General features: G+C 48.8%; 1 protein-coding gene across 3 annotated transcripts in view; it reads left to right on the plus strand.

Annotated features, from left to right (window-relative positions):
* LOC147710034 (H-2 class I histocompatibility antigen, Q7 alpha chain-like) overlaps positions 1-22,043 on the plus strand; it is a 343,677-nt gene that overhangs the window by 164,927 nt on the left and 156,707 nt on the right. For 2 of the 3 annotated variants that reach the window (XM_086920699.1, XM_086920698.1), the window contains one exon: positions 8,921-9,190. In XM_086920699.1, coding sequence (XP_086776825.1) covers positions 8,921-9,190 — 270 coding nt within the window. Of the gene's footprint in view, positions 1-8,920; positions 9,645-12,433; positions 12,519-22,043 lie in introns of those variants that run through there. The other variant, XR_015295837.1, reaches the window with a different exon arrangement.

The following is a 22,043-nucleotide window of genomic DNA, read 5'->3' on the forward strand; positions in this document are numbered from 1 at the left end:
TGGAAAAAGGAATTTGCTAGTGGACTATCTGTCCAGAATGCCTACCGGTGAGGATTGTGAGTGTGATGAGTAAGAAAGAGGATGACACTGAGTTTGTTTGCAGTGTAGAGTGTCACTCAGAAGGTGGCATATCTGAGCAAAAGTGAAGAGTTACATGTGAAGAGGATCAGGAACTCAAAGAGATCATGGTAAATATAAATCAGGGTTGGTTGAAATAGAGTTCTGACAATAGTTCTAATAAGAGGTAAAAACATGTTTTTGAGGAACTCTCGTTGGGAATGGGTTGTTGTATCATTCGACTTTACTTGTTGTTCCCGAGGCCATGAGGAACAGAGCACTTGGTTTGGCCCATGATAGCCATATTGGCTTGCATGCTATGAAAAGGAGGATTCTAGAGAACTTATTTTGGCCTGGGATAGACAAGCAGGTGGAACATTTTCTAAGGGACTGTATGAGTTGCTCTATTAGAGATAAATCCCAGGTGTCAGTTACCAGCCCAGCGGTGACTGGTGAGGTTCCCCGTAAGGCGTGATCCAAAGTGCCAATTGACATTATAGGTCATATGACATATTGTGGTGGGGTTCCCGAGTATGGTATTGTTGTCATGGATTATTATAGTCACTGGCATGAGGTCAAATTTGTGAAAGTGCCAAATTCAACTTGTGTGATAGAATTTTGAGAATCCTAGTTTGCCAGAGAAGGAATTCCGGTTGATGTACTCACTGACAATGGATGTTAATGTACATCAGCACAATTTGAGGAGTTTTTAAGATTTATGGAAATAAAATACTTGAAAAGTCCCTTTATCATCCCAGGAGCAATGGTCTTGTTGATAGATTTAATAGGGTCATGAAAGAGAATGAGCAGATGTCTAAGGCTAAAGGACTGAAATGTAATTTGGAACTCCAGAAACGATTATGGGCTATACGCACCACAGCCAATGCGGATACTGAAGTGTCGCCATTTATATTATTAAGGGGGCGTTGTGCGTGCTTCTAAAATGTTGAGGAAATGGATGGTTGGGTTTGCGATGCCTGTAAAGAAAATAAACTATGTGTGTAAGAAGAGGGTTAAGGTGGAGAACAAATATGACCAAACTTGTCACATGCAAGGGGCCAAGGAGTTGAAAGTGGGTGTTAGTGATGTTGTGAGGGGAATCAAGGTGTTCGAGGCATGTGGGCTGCTGAATTCATATCTGTGCATAGATAGTCGCCTAGTTATGGGTCCGGATGATTGCACATTGTTGTCCTGGAAGAGTCTTCGCCGTATCACGAGATAGGTGGCTCCCCCTTTGGACTACAGTGCTCATGGGCATCCTCTCCATGCTCAGATTGTTTTTTTCCGCCATTGGGTTCAGATCTACTTTCCAGCACTCCAAGTTCGGAATCACGATACCTTTTCGAAAGGCCAAAAGGCCTTCGGTTTCGTCGGTATTGTTTGCGATCGGTACCGATAACCTTCTTTAACATTAGTTTGCACTCCGGTCGTCAAATTGGGCCGTTCGGCCTTCTCGACACCACGTGGACCGACGGTCGATGGAACGAAGCCCATTCAAGTACTGCCCTCAGTGCAACTCGAAGTTCTCGTACACCGATAAACATCCAGTGTGCAACAAATGCTTGTCTCCAGATCACAATGAAGACAATTGCCTAGCTTGTGCCCAGTTCCGGTCCAAAAAGACTATCCGGAATCGACGGGCGGCAAGGCAAGAAATGCAGAGGTCGGCACCAGAGCCCGAGAATATCTTCAGCGACGAAGAAGAACTGGTTGACGCCGAAGACTCGGATCAAGAGGAAGATCAGTTCTCCGAGCACCACTCTGAATATTATATCGACGACGAAGAACTCGTCGATGTCGAAGAATACGACCAAGATATCGTAGCTGTCGAAGACGAATCCGATGACAACGAGGGGCCAACCGTGAGTACACCGCCCCATATAGACTATACACCAATATCAGAGACTCAGGTCGAGGCATCGCCAACAGGCCTTAGCCAAGATAAAAATACTGGTTCTACAGCCCGCCATACCGCCCGGCTAAGAACATACAAAAAGAGCCTTCTGAGACACGTATTCCGAGGCCAGGCCCATCGAAACCGAAACTCATCGACACGACAGTCTTCGGACCGAACGTCGTCGAACCGAAGGTGATAAAGCCAAAGGGCGCCGACCCGAAGGCTACCGTTCCATCAACACCTTCGAATCCAAAGGCCGTCGAATCGATCTCGAAGCCAAGGGCCGTCGAATCGACCTCAAAGCCACAGCCTGTCGACTCGAGCAAATCGGGTCCAACGGTCGAAAAAGGAAAGAAGGGTGTCGATGAAGGCAAAAGGGCTACGCCCAAGGCGGTCGTCGAACCGAAACAGAAACCTAAAGTAGACCACACAAGATCGGTCGAGCCGAAGCCCATCGATCCAAAAAGAGGCATCGAGCCAAAACAGCAGGCTCCGAAGACACCTCTAACACCTAAACAGGTTACCGAACCGACAAAACCACTCGGTCCAAAAACCGTGGTGAAACCTGTAAAGGACGTCGGACCGACAAAACCTGTCGGCAAGCCTCAAAAACGGATCCAGGCACCAAAAGCGGTCGAACCGAGTAAAGGCATCGAACCGAAAAAAGGAAAAACAAAAACTACGGCGCCAAAGCAAAGAACTGTGAAAGAGGAGATCATCCATACAGACCCATCCACAGAAGATCAGTCAAAACTATATATTGACCTAAATACTGGGAAAGTAACTGTTTATACAAGGAAGAAAAGACCAGTGCCAAGTGAAGGCGTTTCTAATATACCACTAAAAAAGAAGAGAGACTGTGCTACCTCTCCTATTCTTTTCCAACCTATCTCTCCAGCTATCCCTGCTACTCCATACATACCACACTCACCTGCACGCTCTGACTACAACCTAGATGAAGATCAGGATGCAGAGGGGGGTTTTGGAGATATACAAAACCCATATGTAGACCCCAATACACAACCATGGGGGGATGGAGGTGAGCCAGACAATGAGGGGGCTCTACCCATTACAGACCCTACTGTATACCCGACTAAGCCATCACCCACAGAAGACACAGTGGCTTTTAACTCCTTAATAGACAGGGCTGCAAGCTACCATAATGTAGACATGCATTCTGATGCTATAGAAGAGGACTTTCTATTTGATACGCTGGCAACATCAGAAAGAAGTGTCAAAACTCTCCCCATGTTGAAGGACGTCCTAAAGCACGCTAATGACATCTTCAAAGACACTGCTAGGGCACGTGTCATCAACCCTAGACTAGAGAAGAAGTATAGGGCTGCACCAGTAGACCCTTCATACATCAGGGGACAACTGCCTCCAGACTCATTGGTGGTATCCAACGCACGCAAGTGTGCAAATTCACAAACAACTGGAGAGGCTCCTCCTCCGGACAAGGAGTCTTAAGATTTTAGAAGCATCAGGCAAACGAGTAGCAGCTCAAGCAGCAAACTCATGAAGAATAGCCAATACACAGGCCTTGCTGGCCAGGTACGACAGGGCTCACTATGATACTTTAGAGGGATTTCTCCAATATTTACCCGAGCCCTACATAGAGCAGGCAGATGAACTTATACAGGAGGGAAAGCTCATCACCAATGCCTCCATTAAGTGTGCTCTAGACGCGGCAGATACAGCTGCCAGATCTATTAACAGAAGCGTGCTGCTTAGAAGGCACGCATGGCTGCGCATATCTGGATTTAAAAACGAAGTACAGGCTACAATTCTTAACCAGCCTATAAATCCAGATTTTTTGTTTGGTCCAGCAGTTGACTCAATTCTGGACAAAATGAAAAAGGACAACGAAACGGCAAAGTCAATGGGCGCCCTTCAATCCCAACAACACAGAGGCTCCTTTCGTCGCCCAAGTTACAGAGGAGGAGGGCGAGGTAACACATCGCAGCAATCCTCCACTTTCAAAATGAATACGCAATCCACATACAATAAAAACACCAACAGGGGTGGATACAGAGGAAATAACACAAAGGGCAGGGATCGTGGAGGCAATGCCAATAGACCCTCCACTAACACCAAACAGTGACTTCTTGCCACAACCCCAGACCATATAACACCAGTCGGGGGAAGACTACAACAATTCCTGCCAGTCTGGTTAAACATCACTACAGACAGGTGGGTAAGGCAAATTATCCAACATGGCTATTGCCTAGAACTCACTTCAACACCACCCAACATACCACCCGTGCACCGTCCAATGTCGCAGGAACATATAACATTACTGCAGCAAGAGGTCATCAGTATGCTACAAAAGGGGGCCATAGAAGCAGTCCCACTCCAACATCAAGGAACAGGAGTATACTCACTATACTTCCTCATTCCCAAAAACGACGGGTCTCTTAGACCAATATTGGACCTCAGGCCCCTCAACCAGTACATTTTATTTGAACATTTTCACATGCTCACAATGCAACAAGTCTTACCACTGCTACGGCAAGGAGACTTCCTGGCAACTCTAGACCTCAAAGACGCATACTGTCATATACCAATACACCCTGCTCACAGAAAGTATCTCAGGTTTACGATTCAAGGACAGCACTACCAGTTCAAAGTCCTGCCATTCGGTGTAACAACCGCTCCACGGGTGTTTACAAAATGCCTAGCAACAGTGGCGGCGCATCTCAGGAGACAGAACATTCATGTACATCCATACCTGGACGATTGGCTAATACAAGCGCCATTGGCCCAGCAATGTGCCAGCCACATGTCAAAAACCATTCATCTCCTGCACAGTCTATGTTTCTCGCTGAACTACCCGAAGTCGCACCTGCAACCCTCCCACGTCCAACAGTACCTGGGAGCAACAATAGATACACTAGCAGCAAAGGCATATCCGAACGCAGCACGGATCAAGGGAATGCAAGCGTTAATCCAAAGGTTCACACCCCATCACTCATTGCCAGCTCGAGTGTTTATGCAACTCAGGCATGATGGCCTCGTGCATTTTCATAGTCCCTCATGCCAGGTTACACATGCGTCCGCTTCAGGAATGCCTAGCAAAACAATGGAGCCAGGCTCACGGTCAATTACAGGACCTGGTGTTGGTGACCAGTCGTGCATACAACTCTCTGCATTGGTGGAATCCACAAAACCTTTGCAAAGGACGACTGTTCCAAGAGCCTGTCCCACAAATAGTGATAGCAGCGGACGCATCCCTGCAAGGCCGGGGAGCTCATGTCCTGCATTACACAGTTCAGGGACTATGGACTGTACAACAGAAAAAAATGCACATCAACCTTCTGGAGTTGATGGCGATCTTCCTAGCACTAAAAGCATTCAAAAAACACTTATGCAACAAGACTGTGTTGATCCGGACGGACAACATGACAGCGATGTATTATATTCAAAAACAAGGAGGAACACACTCCCCACAGCTGTCGCATCTGGCTCAAGCATGTGGAAATGGGCCATTCAAAGGAACATGTTTCTCATGGCAGAACACCTCCCAGGCAAGGACAACCAAGTGGCCGACCTGCTCAGCAGGCACAGTCAACAGATGCACGAATGGGAGATTCACCCCAATGTGCTCCACCCATTCTTCCGGAAATGGGGACAACCGGAGATAGATCTGTTTGCCACAAGCAAAAACGCAAAATGCCAGTACTTTGTCGCCAGGTTTCCACATCCGCAGTCGCTGGGCAATGCGATATGGATGAACTGGTCAGGCAAATTTGCGTACGCTTTTCCCCCAGCTCCACTAATACCGCTAGTGGCACGCAAAATGCGCCAACATTCACTAACGCTTATCCTAGTTGCTCCCACATGGGCGAGACAACCATGGTACACGACGTTCCTAGAACTGTCAGTGGTGCCTCATCAAAGACTGCGACTAACACCCAATCTTCTAGCTCAGAACCATGGCGAAATCCAACACCCAGACCCGCAACAGCTGAACCTGGTGATCTGGCTCCTGAGATCCTAGAGTTTGGATACCTAAACGTGCCTCCAGACTGCATGAATATCATCAAAGAGGCAAGAAGACCCACTACCAGGGCGTGTTATACAGCTAAGTGGAAACGATTCATCATTTACTGCAGTAACAACGACATAAACCCATTAGACGCTTCCACACAAAACATCATTTGCTATCTCTTGCACCTACAACGTTGCCATTTAGCCTACTCATCCATCAGGATACATCTAGCTGCGTTAGCAGCATATCTCCAAAACAGGCAACACCTTTCACTATTTAGAGTGGCAGCAATTAAAGCATTTATGCAAGGTCTTAGACGTGTAATTCCTCCAACGCACCCACCTTCATCAGTCTGGAATCTAAACATCGTTTTAACCAGACTTATGGGACCACCTTTTGAACCACTGCACTCATGCGAACTACAATTTCTTACTTGGAAGGTGGCTTTCCTTATTGCCATTACTTCACTTAGAAGAGTTAGTGAGCTGCAAGCCCTAACTATTCAGGAGCCATTCATTCAAGTACATGCAAATAGAGTAGTTCTCAGAACAAACCCTAAATTCATGCCAAAAGTGGTATCCCACTTCCACATAAATCAAACTATAGAGCTGCCTGTGTTCTTTCAAAACCCACAGACAGTAGCTGAAAGGGCCCTGCATACTCTAGATGTCAAAAGAGCTCTGCTATATTATATAGATATAAGGCATTTCGAAAGACAAAACAGCTGTTTGTTGCTTTCTCACCACAACACAAAGGCAACCCTATTTCTAAATCAGGTATAGCCAGATGGATCGTTAAGTGCATTCAGATATGTTACTTAAAGGCAAAAGGCACCTTAACAGTTCCCCCTAGGGCGCATTCTACACGCAAACTAGGGGCATCCATGGCTTTCCTCGGAAATATTCCTTTACACGAAATTTGTAGAGCAGCCACATTGACAACCATACATACATTTACCAAACACTACTGTGTAGATGTGCACTCCAAACAGCAAGCAGCTGTAGGGCAGGCTGTTCTCAAAACTCTTTTTCAAACTGCTGCAGCTGGCACGGGCGGCCACCGCTAAGGGAGGGACTGCTATACATTCTATGCACAGATATGAATTCAGCAGTCCACATGCCTCGAACGGAATATGCTACTTACCAGTATGCATCTGTTCTTGGCATGTAGGGCTGCTGACATTCATATCGCCCACCCGCCTCCCCGGTGCCTGTCGCAGCTGTAGCATTCACTCTTTGTATGGACATCTCTTACTATACTATACTCCATCTCTGCCACAATGGCGAAAAACAATCTGAGCATGGAGAGGATGCCCATGCGCACTGTAGTCCAGGGGAGGAGCCACCTATCTGGTGATACTTCGAAGACTCTTCCAGGACAACAATGTGCAATCATCCGGACCCAACACTATCTATGCACAGAGATGAATGTCAGCAGCCCTACATGCCAAGAACAGATGCATACTGGTAAGTAGCATATTCCATTCTGATCCTAAGAAAATAGTGAAAGTGAACAAAAGTGCAGTGAAATTGGAGAATGGTAAGTGGTGAACCATGGAAAAAAATGGGTGTCCAGCTGGCAACGAGGTAAAGTTGTCAAGTAATACAAGAGGCAAAAAGAAAGAAGATAATGAATGTGCGGATAATGTGCACTTCTGGTCTCCCATGGAACCCAGTACCAGGGTCACTAAATTGCCTTCCTGGTTCCATGATTATGTTTTGCAACAATGTTAGATCTGCAGCGCATGAAGACATGCGTTTTATGTATCTTGTGGTTTTCACACTCATTTCGATTTCTATTTATTGTCTTTTTATTTCATCTGTTGTGAAGGGGAAGATGTGTTGGGTCGTGTAATGGTATTTGCTAATGCTTGCTGTCTTCTTGGTCTTATTTGGCATGTGCATAGACTGTGGAAAGGGAAGGTTTCTGGAATGGTGGTTGGGGAGGCAGTTCATCGAGTGGTTGGAGTGGTGTTGGAGGCTTCCCCATGTCCTGCTGTCTGATTAATAAAACTTCAACTTAACCTGCGTTCCTGTGACTTAATAATGACCTGCTCCGTTGTCACACTTTGCCCTTCTGTTAATATGTCTGATCCAATTCTTAGGGTCACCAGGAGCTAGTAACATCTTATCAAATCAAGTCAAAAAGGTTTATTGCATAATTAATTAAAATGATTACAAATTTCACGTGATAAAATAACAGTACAAAAGTTAATACATTTTTCTGGACTTGTTGCTACTCAGCGTCTAAGAAATGGTATAAAATACAATTTATAAAAACTTTCGTCAGGTGCAGTAACATCTTATCAAGGAGTTTTGTCCGAGCCTTAAAATGACCTCCTCTCATTTGTCGCAGCCAAGGTACGGTGGCCGGAAACATGCAGTCAGGGCGCTCACTGGATCATATTGTTCAACCAATATTTGTCTGTCTTACTCTGAAAATAATTGCATGACCTCAGTTCATAGAAACAATTGGGTTTTCTGGTTGTTGCTAAACATGGCCCTTTTAATGCAACACCGGTAAAGATGCAATGTAATAAAATTACTATAAGGACTGTTGTGAGGTTCCCTGTAATCTTCATCTTGTTTCACCCCCATCGAGCCTCTGCGGGTGAGCCCCAACGTCTGTCACCTTCTTTGGTCCTTTCTTTGAGCTCCTAGTAGCATCCTCAGCTCTTTGTAGGGTGGAGCTACCAATGTAGTGGAGTCTGTGATCCGAGATGGCTGTGGGGAGGCTTCTCCTACCAGCCCCTCTACCTAGGTTCCTCCTCTGTGCAGGTGCACAGGGAGTCCTAGAAGTGTCGTGAAGGGGGGTAGTCAAACTGTGTGCTGAAGAAAAGTGATACTGGTAAGTAATTCTGAATAGCATACTGGGTAAATCGTAATGTAGTGTTACAGATAAGTAACTCCAAATAGCGTACTGGGTGATTCCCAAGGTGATTGTTGTGTAATTGTACTTATTGTGTTTCCTTCCAGTTGCCCCTCAAACAATGGTTTCACGAAGAAAGAACGGCGGTCGCACCCTTCTGACCGGCTACGCGTACGGATTTTATCCCAGAGACATTGAGGTGAAGTGGGTCAGAAATGGTGTAGAGATGCCCTGGGAATCGATGGAAATCCTGCCAAACCCTGATGGAACCTACCAGGCCCAGAAAACAGTGGAAGTTCAGGAAGGAGATGATGAGAAAATGTACAGATATGAGGTGTATCACAGCAGCCTCAATGACACTGTGACCGTGATGTATGGTGAGTGCACTTTGGTCTGTAGCGGTTGATTGTGACGGTGGTACACATATTGACTTCATTTGGTCCCTGGTTTGATCTATTCCTGTCATGGGCGCCAGGCTCAGGCACACAAGTGAGTACAGTTTTAATGGGGAGATTTGTGGGAATGCTGGTGGTAGAAATTTTGTAGATCCCTGCGGATTTCAGAAATGTTCCTCATGAAAGTATGAGGAAAAGGAGAGTGTTTAGCCAAAGAATGAGGTTCGAAGGGCATTCTGAGAAAATCTAGTGTGATCCATGCAGGTCACCCCACCATAAACTCCCCTACAAACAAGCATTTACAATGCAATGGTCTCGGCATTATTAAAGGTAGAGCTATTGGCATTGCTCATGACATTTTTTTTTTTTTAAATCATAAATAAATGGCATTGTCATTTACAATGCCAATAGCTTAATACAGAGCTTTCCAAAGTTTGTGTCCCGACACAGTGCTGTGTCGCCTGGGAATGGTGGGTGTGTCGCCGGCACTTACCTCATAAATGCTGCTAATTAAGAGGCATTCCTTTGAAAGAGTGTCTCGGAGTCCGCCACAGCAGCACGGACTCCGAGACACTCTGCTCTATCGGGGTCGGGCGATTCACACCAAAGCCCCATTAACAAGTAAAAAGAGTGGAAGAGGGCTGGCGTGTACGTGGGCGAGCAGGATACCAGGGAGAGAGCAGCGCTGAGAGTTGACAGAGATGACTTAAGCAAGTAAAGACAAGCTAGGCCAGGAAGCAGCGCCTCATAAGGCCCAAGAATGGGGTGAGGTATGGCAGGGGTCTTTGTTGCTTGGGCATCAGAGAATGGGATGCACTTGGAGAGTGTGCAATCGTACAAGTCTGCCTCTGCACCTATGACAACATACAGCACATTAATATTGCATTCTTTTTACATGCTACCTTATTTGAGTGATGCTGGTTGCATATAGGCCTAAAGATACAAAGGATGTAACCTTATTACTATGTAACTCATTTGGGAAAGACGGGGTCAAATGTTGGCTTTCATTTATCATTTAAATTGACGTTTTTAGAACACAAAATTGTCGTCCTTGGAGATTTATCTTACATTGTGGGTGTTTTAGCAGTTGCAAAATTACGGTCAAGTGTGTTGAAATGTACAAAGCACACAACTGTGCAATCTATGCAAACACTCCCTGCATCTACCATGAATATAAGAGAGTCTCGGAGTCAGCCCCAGCAGCGCGGACTCCGAAACACTCTGCTCTATGGGGGTCGGGCGATTCACACCAAAGCCCCATTAACAAGTAAAAAGAGTGGAAGGGGGGCTGGCGTGTATGTGGGCGAGCAGGATACCAGGCAGAGAGCAGCGCTGAGAGCTGCAGACACCCGCTATCAGGCAGACAGAATTGCTTTTATGTCCCTGTGACTTTACTGTGGCCTGCGAGGATTGCCCTTAATCACACTCAGGGTTTGGGGAGACCTCCGTTATGGTCACGGCCCTTCAAACAATTGTTATTAACATAGATTTAATGGAAACCAATTTGTCAATGTGGTGTGGTCACTGCAAACTGGTGCCAAGCTGTGAGACAAGTGACACTTTCTGCACTCCTGCTTGTTAGTAATATAAACACTAACATAACACTGTGTTGGTGTAAGTTGGAGGTGACGAGAAAGTGTAGTCCAAAATCAAAACAAGTGAAGGTAAGTGCAGAGGGAGAGATGGGTGGTTGGGTTGTCAACCCTCCTAATAAGAAACTTTCCCCATTCATGTTATTGCAGCACATCCAAGGAGTGCTGGCAATGCCTCACTAAAGGTATGTCAGCGCTGCTTTCACAAACCAAAACTATCTCATTAACACATAGGATTTTGCTGAGAATAGAGAAAACTGTCCCACTGAAGGTGCAGCAGCACTGCTATGCTGTGCAGGTAATGCCCCCTTAAATGCAGAGCAGGCCTGATAATCAATTAGCAATATTGTCTAAAGTAAACTACAATAGCCCTGCTAGGAAGAGCAACGAGAGCTCATTCAACCCTCTTGTTCGAATGAAAATGAATCTGTCCGTTTAGTGTAAAGACAGTGTTATGTCCCAGCACAGAGGGAGACAGATGGAGGGAGACAGACAAGAGGGAGAGAGAGGGAGGGAGACAGAGAGAGTTAGACAGAGAGAGAGAGAGAGGGGGGAGGGAGACAGAGAGAGGTAGACAGAGAGAGAGAGAGAGAGACAGACAGAGGGAGTGACACAGAGACAGAGGGGGGTAGGGAGAGAGAGGGAGAGAGATAGAGAGAGGGAGCGAGACAGCGAGAAAGGGAGGGAGACAGAGAGAAGGAGGGAGACAGCCAGACAGGGACAGACAGAGACAAATAGAGGCAGAGACAGGGGCAGACAGATAGAGGCAGAGACAGACAGTGACAGAGAGGGAGACAGAGGGAGGGAGACAGGGACAGACAGAGACAGGGACGGGCAGAGACTGAGACAGACAGAGAGACAGAGAGGCAGAGAGGGAGACGGAGAGGGAGACAGGGAGAGAGAGAGGGATACAGAGGGTGACAGAGGGAGGGAGACAGAGCGAGAGGGTGACAGAGGGAGGGAGACAGAGCGAGAAGGAGACAGAGGGAGGCAGAGGGAGACAGTCAGGGGAGACAGAGGGAAGGAGAGGGAGACTGACAGAGGGAGGGAGACAGAGAGAGAGGGATACAGAGAGAGAGGGATACAGAGAGAGGGAGACAGAGAGAGGGAGACAGAGAGAGGGAGACAGAGAGAGGGAGACAGAGAGGGAGGGATACAGAGGGAGGGAGGGAGAGAGGGAGGGAGACAGACAGAGGGAGGGAGACAGAAGAACGGAGACAGAGGGAGGGAGACAGAGGGACAGAAACAAAGGAAGACAGAGAGCGGGAGATGGAGAGTGGGAGACAGAGAGTGGGAGACAGAGGGCGACAGACAGAGGGAGTAAGACAGAGGGAGGAAGGCGACAGAGGGAGAGAGACAGATGGAGCGAGACAGACAGAGAGGCAGAGGAAGGTAGACAGACAGAGGGAGAGAGAGAGAGGGAGAGGGAGAGAGAGAGAGGGAGGGAGACAGAGAGAGGGAGACATTTGGAGAGAGAGAGGGAGAGAGAGAGAGGGAGACAGACAGAGTAAGTGAGAACCCCCCGAACTCCCCCTAGGTGGTTCGGGCTCGCTACGCTACACTCGCTTGCTACACTGCCTTACTGTGTCCCAAAATGATGCATCTCCAAAAAGTGTGTCCCAAACATGAAGAGTTTGGAAAGCTGTGGCTTAATAGCTCGCAAATATATGACCTATTGCATTTACACCCACACAGAGCCACACACACAAAGCCACCCACACACACATACAGAACCACCCACACAGAGCCACAGACACACACACAGAGCCACACACGCAGCCACACACAGAGCCACACACACACAGCCTCACACACACACACACAGCCCCACACACACACACAGCCCCACTTACACACACACAGCCCCACACACACACAGAGCCCCACACACACACAGAGCCCCACACACACACACAGAGCTAAAAACCGAGTGTTGCCTTTTCTAATCGCTAAATAACATTTGTTACTATTAGCTACATTTTAAAGGTACTGGATTTAACAACCTCTTAAGGGTTGAAGGCTGAGCTTGCCATGGGGTGGGGGCGAACTCTTATAGCCGACGCCAGCGGCCAGACTCGGCTCTAGTCATTAATTCTACACTCAGAAAAATATTCGTTTTTATGAGATTCTACGTCTTGCCACACGAAATCTTAACAGAAAAAAAAATACACATTTTAAGCAGTGTCGTACCCCTTTATAATGCTGAGCAGTCCGGGTCGGTTTATTGAACCATGTACTCCATTTACACGAGCGTGCACTATTCTTCGAACAGCAATGTTCTAGAATGGATTGAACGCTCAGAAAGGCAAACTTGGGATTTTAATCAAAGACCAGACAAACAGACAAACTGCCACTGAAAAGTAGGTGGTGAAGATGTAAGCACCCAGCCCCTCCTAGGACTAATAGCGGCTCAAGTACAACAATCCCGGATAGTTCGTGTTGGGGTAGGAAGGGGGCGGGGTGTCATTTACCGTGTTTCACTCCTATGTTCCACGAAAGTGACAAGAGGCCAAATAAAGCGCAGAACGTAACCGCGCAAGCAACTTAATCCGGTTCAAAAATGAAAAGAAATGGGTAAAACTTGTTAGAAGCCATTGTATGGGCCACGGGCTGCTAGTGGGATGTGCTCAGTGAAGGGGCCCGTGGGGGGGGCATGTGGTGCGACCCTTGCAAGGTGTGCAGACGGTGGGCAGAGCCTTCAGTGAGCTTCCTTACTTCAATTCACACAAGGCCTACCCAGCTTCCCATCAAATAAAATTAGTATTGTTAACTGTGTAAAATGGCTTCTCATATTTACAGCGCTTATAAATGGCTGAGGTGCTGTATTAAGTCCGACGGTTGATGAGGTATTGCATCGAGACGCTAGCCAGAAAGGTAGGGCCCTATTTATGAAGGCATCTTTCTTTGACTGAATTCACCCTAGAAACGCAAAGCTCATACGTCAAGTCTATGGCATCAAAACACAACCTTCCTGGCATGCGCCTGGGGCCGAGTCACAAAAGAGGTGCATTTCTGCACACAGCAGTCCGAGGCAGGGCTTCTCTAGCCGAAGGGTTGCGCATGCACTTCCGTGCAAATGCAAGTGTGCCTTTTTGTTCGTGCCACCACTTTTACACACCTACAAACCCCACCTGGATCTATGTAATTTACATGTAACTGGTGCTGATGGTGCGTAGTTTAAAGTGGATGTACAGATCGTCTATAAAGGATTATCTAGTGCAGTCAAGAACCCGCACAAGAGCGCATGAGACAGTCACCAGCGCAATATGCTGGGTTTACTGCGGCCGGTCTGACCCCGGGCAGTTAGAAGCACATTCTCCGGTCCAGTGCCCCTTGGATGCCATCAGACTGCCAGCTGTGGGTGGAGGGGGCTCCCGGGTCACTAGAAGTGTCCACCACGCCCACCCACAAGCTCAGCTCCCCCAGCAGCCTGGACACGCCTGAGATTCACAAATGAGAGCTTCTTCCGTCTCCTAGGCCTGGGAGCCGCTTGTGCCATGGAGTCAGCACACTGGGCCCTGGGCCCCGATTCTATGTCCAGTGGTGAGGAAAATGAAAAATGGTCAGTCGGTTGGGTCGATGTCTCTCAAGTATTTGCCTGGCGTTAAACGCCTCTAATACCATGCAAGGGTTATCAAACAAAGAGGCAGGCGCTGGAGACTGGAAGGCAAGAAACAAAGTTTTATTCCGACGGAGCAGAACACATCAGATCGGACAACGAGGTATCATTTCGAGGTGCTCTAACAGCCTCTCTGAGGCCTGGCCTCTTATACACTGGTTTATGACATGTGATCATTCTTTATTGCAATAAAGACACTTTGAAGTATGGAAAGACATCCCCGGAATCCCCGCTTCAGACCCATTCCCACACATATCTACAGTAGAGGTCCCCACCCCATATACAATAGGAGATGGCTATTACACAGCTGGACGTTCCGCCGATTCTTAGAATGTGTGCGCCTGATCGGATCTCAGGGAGTGGGGGGGGGGGCCATGATCAATCTTAGCTCCTTTGAAGAGGGGCGATTCCATACAGTAAAGGGCAATAAACTGTATCCTCAGGCTAGGTGATGACCGGGGATCCGTGCAGACAATCGGGCTCAGAGGAAGGGGTCATCAAAGGAGAGGTATTCATGAAAGGAAGGGTCTGCGTGGACAATCGGACGTAGAGGAAGGGTTTATCAAAAGAGGGGTATTCATGAAAGGAAGGGAGGTGTTGGTCAGGCGCGGGGTGTGATTCCCAGGGGCAGAGTCACGCAGAAGGAGAGGTTTTATGACTCGTGCATGTGAGAGCGGGGGCAGCTAGAGTGCGCGGGGGATGCTTGCAGCGTCAGGGGAGCGTGCTGGCGATCGATCGTGAACAGGGGGACCATGGTGCCTAAAATGGCTGTCGTTCGTGAACAGGGAGACCATGGTGCCTAAAATGGCTGTCGTGCATATGTGTACGTGAATCTGAGGAATGGACAAGATGGCGCAGATGATGTTCAGTTCACAAACTAGAATTCAACAGTCCTCCCTTTTTACATGTCTCGCCAACTTGTCAATTCGGATCTATCCCCATAAGGTCACGTATTTCTACCTCATAGAGGGGACTCATGTGCTCAGTTCCGAAGTCCAAAGTCTTAGGGCACATGCAGTTAGCAATGAGTGAACACAAAGGTGGCAAGCAATGAATACCTAGGCAACACCCACACAGTACCACGACCGGTATCAGTATAAATGTAAACAACCTCCATCCCCAGTCCTTCAAAGTATCCCAAAACCAGCTCCCAAGCGACCATCCTTCTTGCTCCTGGTGAACCTCTGAGGAAAGTCTGTGGAGGTGCTCGATTGCTTTGTAGACTGAGGGCGAGTTATCTGGCACGTAGGTGCAACAGCTGGATACGATGATACGGCATGCTCCTCCACGGTCAGCTAGAACCACATCTAGAACAAGGCGGTTCTGAAGAGCCACCAGGCGGACTGCCTGAAGCTCGGCCGTATTGTTAGTGAGGATGCCTGCCGTGATGTTCATGGTCGTTTCTACTGCCTGGGTCAGGTGTCGGATGGCGCGGCTGTTTGCCATTGGGCCCCACAGAGGAACAAGTCCCTTCACTGCATCCAGGAACTGTGCTCCGGTGGAGTCGGCTTGTTCAATGTCTCTTGCGCGCTTCTGCCGGTGATGGTTTGCTGGGGCTACGTACGTTGGAGGGAGAATGAAGGCGATGTAGCAAGTACCCCCCCCAACCTTTCGGAAGCCAAGTGTAAGCTTTGGTGCCACAAACAAAGTACATATTCGGAGAAGCAACAAAGGAGGGGGGATCAATTGAGTCCAATGTTCTGGTGATGTGGCAGGAACTGTGACCCACAAGCTGTGTTCCCAGGCCTTCGATGCACACAAGGCCCGTGACATTGATAACCGACAGAGCCACAGTCAGAGTGGCAGCAGTTCGTTTCCGTAGGTAGGAGAAGGTGGGTCTAGCTGGATTATGGAACACCTGCATTTCAACTCGTTCCTTGGCAGGGATGTTCATATGGAAGGAGGAACCAGAGGTCAAAGGACAAAAGGGAGCAGATGTCCTTCCGGTTTTGTTCAGCCAGAGCCCATGGTAGAAGTGTGACACTGTTTGACCAGAAGTGGCGTTGTCCTTGTAGCTCTCTTGCAAGAGGATCAACCAGGCAAGACAGGAGCCGTGAACTGAGAAAGGTGAAGGGATAAAAGGGATGGAGTGTCCGGTGGAATGCGGGAGCAACCCGCAGATCCAGCAGTTTGTGGTGTTGGCGGCAAGGTTGTGTTGGTGCAACAGTTGCACGAAGGAATTGTTCCAGAACTCCTTACGCCTTTCTCGGAGCTTAGGCGAAAGGGAGATCAGGTGATGCTCTTTCATAGTGGTTGGCTGTGCAGTGGTCAGCAATATCTGATGAGCGGGTGCGCTCTCCTCCACGATCCAGAAGGAAGTCATGAGGAGGAGGCAAAAGAGGAGGACAATGAAAAGGGCAATTGTCTTCGATTTGTGCATACTGTCAGTCTTTGGGTTCCTGTAGTGGGTATTTCCGGTTGCTTCCATCATCTTCTTATCTGGCGCTTCCATCATCTTCGAGGTGCTCGGTAGTGGGCAGAACCACAGACTTCGTTTAGCTTCTCTCCGGGTAACCCTTGGTTGTGTTTAGGCCACCGTTCTGAGATTTAACTTAGTCCGTGGTCTACTTAGCCGAAGCTCCCTCCTTACGACGCAGGAAATACCCTTCCCTGGATGGCACAGTGGGATCAGAGAATTTTGCAAGTTCGAGTGCCTCGGTATCAGGATAACAGTTCAGTGATGGCCGGCCTTTGTTCAGGAGCTCTTCTTGGGTGTCGACGTTTTCTGTTGTGGGCAGGGTCGAGGAGACCTTCTTACAGTGGTGTGCATGCAGCCAGTGCCGTTTCCCCTCCACTCGAAGGGCCGTCCGGGTGGTGATCAGTACTTGCCAGGGGCCCGTCCACCGGGGTTCCAGACTCTTCGCCCGTTGGAAATTCCGGATTAGCACATAGTCCCCCGGTTGGATGTCATGACCCGGACCCCTGGAAGCATCGGGGATGGCCTGCTGCACCTGCTGATGAATGACAGACAACGTTTTAGTCAATTTGCACAAGTAATCAGACAGTAGGACGTCCGGGACGTCGTGAATGGAGGTCGGCTTAGGGGCAGTCCAGAGGTTCATCGGTCGCCCGAATACAACCTCGTAGGGGGTCAAATGGTGCTTAGTGGGAGTGGAGCGCATCGATAGCAATGCCAGTGGGAGGGCATCTGGCCATTTAAGTCCTGTGGTGGCCACTATCTTCGACAGTTTCAGTTTCAGTGTGGCGTTGTGTCGCTCAACTAAGCCAGCAGATTGGGATTGAAAGACTGCATGAAACCTCTGTTTTACACCCAACCCCTTCAAGATTAGTTGGATAACTTCAGCTATGAAGTGGGGGCCGTTGTCGCTCCATAAAATTCGACAAAGACCGTAGCGAGGGAAAAACTCTTTCAGTAGTACATTGGCAGTAGTCATGGCAGTGTTATCACAGGTTGGATAGGCTTCTACCCATTTGCTAAAGGCACACACACTGACTAATACATACTTCAAGCTTTGGCATCTTTCTAGTTGGATGTAGTCCATCTGGAGGACCTCAAAGGGATGGTCGGGGACCCCAAACCCTCCCCGGGGTACCACAGTTCCTTTCCCAGGGTTGTGTTGTAGGCAGATAAGGCATTGCTGGACCAGGCGTTTGGCTGAGTCGGGGATTTTGTTGTGCCAGCCAGACCTTGGAGATGAGTTCGATCATGGGGGCAGATCCTATGTATGTGGGGGAGTGTGCCATAGTCAGTATGGGAATCAGGTACGAGTCAGGCAGCAACCATTTGTTTGCATCTTTTGTCCGCCAGCAGCCTTCATCGTCCTTTAAACCCACCCGTGCCCACTCAGTCAGTTCGTGAGGGGTGCTGGCCGACTGGATGTCCCTAATCGTTTCCCTAGCGTCAGTCCATTTTTCTGCTTGTGACCTGGTCACATACATGCGTGTCATCGTCCTATTCTCAGCTGTGGTTCGGGCAGTGATGTCGGCCAGCGCGTTTCCCTGTCCGACTAAGTCCGTCACCTTCTTGTGTGCCTGGCATTTGATCACTGCTAATCGTTTGGTGAGGAGAACTGCTTCAATCAGGGCGGAGACTAGATCTCCGTGGAGGATGGGCGTGCCGTGGGAGGTCAGGAATCCTCTTTCTCTCCACAAGAGCCCAAAATGGTGAACCACTCTGAAGGCGTACTGGCTGTCCGTGTAAATGTTTGCCGTGGTCCCTGCCGCTATAATACATGCTCGTGTGAGGGCAATCAGTTCTGCCGCCTGTGCGGATCGTTGTGTGATGCGGGCTGTCTCAATTACTGTTTGGGCTGTCGTTACCGCATAGGCAGCTGAGGTGGTGCCGTCGGGGAGTTTGATGCAAGAGCCGTCTACCCATAGCTCTCCGTCAGGGTCTGTGAAAGCAGTGTCTCGGAGGTCAACTCTACTCCTAGTCTGTTCGTCCGTGCGGGTCACACATTCGTGTATAGGGGGCACAGCGGGGTCGTTTTCAGGCAAGGGCAACAGTGTGGCAGGATTCAAAGTCGTACATCTTTTCAGAGTGATGTGGGGTGCAAGTAGTGTCAGTTCGTACCCAGTCAGTCGTGCACTAGTCAGGTGTTGAGTCTTGGTCTGGTTCAAAAGGGTGTCGACCGCATGGGGTACTAACACAGTGAGGGAGTTCGAAAGTACGATTCCCTCGCTCTGACGGATAGAGACAGCAGCGGCAGCTACTGCTCGAAGGCAGGCAGGCAAGGCTCTGGCTACGGGGTCAAGAGTGGCAGAGAAGTAGGCACAAGGGCGTTGCTTAGGGCCGATAGGCTGAGTTAGAACAGACAACGCGCATCCCTCCCTTTCGTGAGTGAAGAGGGAGAAGGGCTTGGAGTAATCTGGTGTTCCTAGGACAGGTGCTGAACAAAGGGCATCTCGCAACTCTTTAAAGGACGCTTGGCATTCGGGGGTCCAAGGGAGCGGGAAGGGGACATCTTTAGCCAACAGGGAAAGTAGAGGTTTACAATGAGACTGAAATTTGGTAACCATTGTCGGCAGAAAGAGGTAAGACCCACCAAAGAACGGACTTGCTTCTGTGTTTTTGGGACGGGGGTGTCTAGGATGGTTTGGATTCGGTCGGGCGTAAGTTTCCTCCCTTCTTTGGACAGGAGATGGCCTAGGTACGTCACTTGAGGCTGGCAGAACTGCAATTTCCTTTTGGAGACTTTGTGGCCATTTTCTGCAAGAAAGTGTAAGAGTTGGATGGTGGCCGTGATTGCAAGTGGAGTGGTGTCGGCCGCCAAAAGGATATCATCGACATTGGATCAACACCACTCCATCTGGTAGCTGGACGGCGTCCAGCTGTCTTTTGAGGGCTTGGCTGTAAATGCTGGGACTTTCAGTGTAGCCTTAGGGTGCTCTACAAAATCGGTACGAGCGGGCTTTTAGGGTGAACCCGAAGAGATAACGGCTGTCTGGGTGGATGGGGATAGAGAAAAATGCATTCTTGAGGTCAATAACAGTGAAGGTGGTGGCAGTGGATGGGATGAGGGTCAGAATGGTGGTGATGTCTGAGACTACGGGGTACTGAGGCACAACCACTTTGTTAACCTCTCGCAGGTCGATGATGAAGCGGTACGCTTTCTCATCTCCCTCGCCTTGTTTCTTAACAATGGGTAGGATAGGGCTGTTGCAGACATTGCTAACTAATTCCTCTACCACTCCTGCATCTACCAGGGACTGAATAATCGCTACCAGTGCCTTCTCGCCCTCGGGTGAAATCCGATACTGTGGGAGTTTTGGGAGCATTGCGTCTTGTCGAACAGTTATGTGCGCAGGGTCAATCATCATTCGTCCTACGTCTGAGTCGTTTTTGGCCCATAGGTACGGAGGCAGGGTGTCGAGCAAGGACAGGTCAGCAACAGTTATAGAGTACATATGTCGTGCGGGCAGGATTTGGACATGTTCGGGTTGTCGTACAGGATGACTCGGACTCCATCTGGGGAATACCTAATGGTAGCTCGGATATGTTTTAATAAGTCAATACCCATAATGGCGTCAGGGGAGTTGGAGGAGAGCAGAAAGGTTGTGTCAGTTGGGTTGTTTCCTAGGTCGAAGGAGATAGGTACGGACAGCGGATTAGTGGAGGGCGTCCCATCAAAACCTATCGATGTAATGTGTGAGCCAGACAAGGGTGCCCTTGGAATCAGTCGTTTTGATAACACACTACGTGTCGCCCCAGTGTCTACCAAAAATGGAGACTTTGTACCCAGGACCTTAGCGGTGACGTAAGGACCTTGCTGGTCAACACAGAGCTCGACTGGATCCCTCCCTTGCCCCTGGCAGTCCTATGCAAAGTCAGGGGTGTTCTCACAGTCAGATAGTTGATACTGGTTCTGTCGGGGACGGTCAAACGTGTTCGATCTACCTGGTCTGTCGTTGTTGGTGTCGTTTGTGTACCCTCGTCCCTGCCCTCTAGTCCTGGGGCCATTTGTCATGTCCCTCGTCTCTTTATTTTTAATTATTTCCAGAAGAACCGGACATTGAGACTTCCAATGTCCGAATCCTCTGCAAAATGCGCACTGATTATCCTCTATGTCCCTACGTCCAGAGTAGGGAGTAGGTGTGCGATCCTATGGGGGTGGATTTCTAGGGGCGGCTGATTGGTAGCTCCCCCTGTGGGGTTCTCTTCCGACCGCCACCCCTTGTATCTGGGCTATCATCACCCTTTCTTTCAAATCTTTCTTCTTTCTCTCGGATGCCCTATCATTCTCATTCTTTTGGTGTTCGTAGTACTGAGCCATCTGAAGGATAGCTGCGGGTTTGGAGGCCCCCCAACTACTCTCGCTCGTCTGTAACTTTTGGGAGACCTCTTGCGATAGGCCCTTTACGTAGTTTTGCACGAATAGGTGTTGTCCGGTTGCAGTGGTCATGTCTTGGCCACTGTAGTCAGAGAACACCGTCTCAAATCGGTAGAAGTATTCTGATACGTCTTCCTGGGGTTTCTGACGGCAAGCCGTGACTATTGACCAGTCTACCTTCTTCTCTGGGATCAATGTCTTTAGCTTCTGAACTATTTTGTCCGGGAGTTCCAGTATGTCTTTTACAGGTTTCTTTCCGGGCTCTCGCCGTCTATCTAGGTCACTGAGTTGATTCCAGGTATGTCCGAACAGATCTGTGTGGTCGGCTTTCCGGATTTGCTTCCACACGTCAGTCGGCAGACATAACCCGAAAAACAAGTCAATGTCCGCTAGAGTCATTATCGTTGAACCCAAGGCTGTACCTAGTTCGGTATAAAATGCTGTCGGGTTCTTTCTTAAATCGGGCAGGGTTTGCCTAAAAGTTAAAATATCCTGCCGATCCCATGGTTGATAAACCCAGTTGTACACAACCCTCCCCTTCGCATCTGCGTGGTTGATATCGTCGTTTGTTCGCTGACCTCGTGGGGGAACCCAGTAGGGGGCGGCTTCTCTGATAGGCATCATAGTGTTGGCTACTTCTGATGAGGACCCAGTCGTTTCAGGGATTGTAATCTTAACTTCTGGTTTCTGTTCCGTGAGGTGGCGGAAGACTTCAAGCGTTTGCATGAAGAGGTCCGTCACGTCGTGCTCAGTCCCATCTCCAACATTGACCTTTCTATATAAAGCTGTCAGTTTAGCAGGACCTTGATTCTGATACCTATCCTCATATGCGT

This window comes from Lissotriton vulgaris, chromosome 5 (assembly GCF_964263255.1).
Source record: "Lissotriton vulgaris chromosome 5, aLisVul1.2, whole genome shotgun sequence".
NCBI lineage: Eukaryota > Metazoa > Chordata > Amphibia > Caudata > Salamandridae > Lissotriton > Lissotriton vulgaris.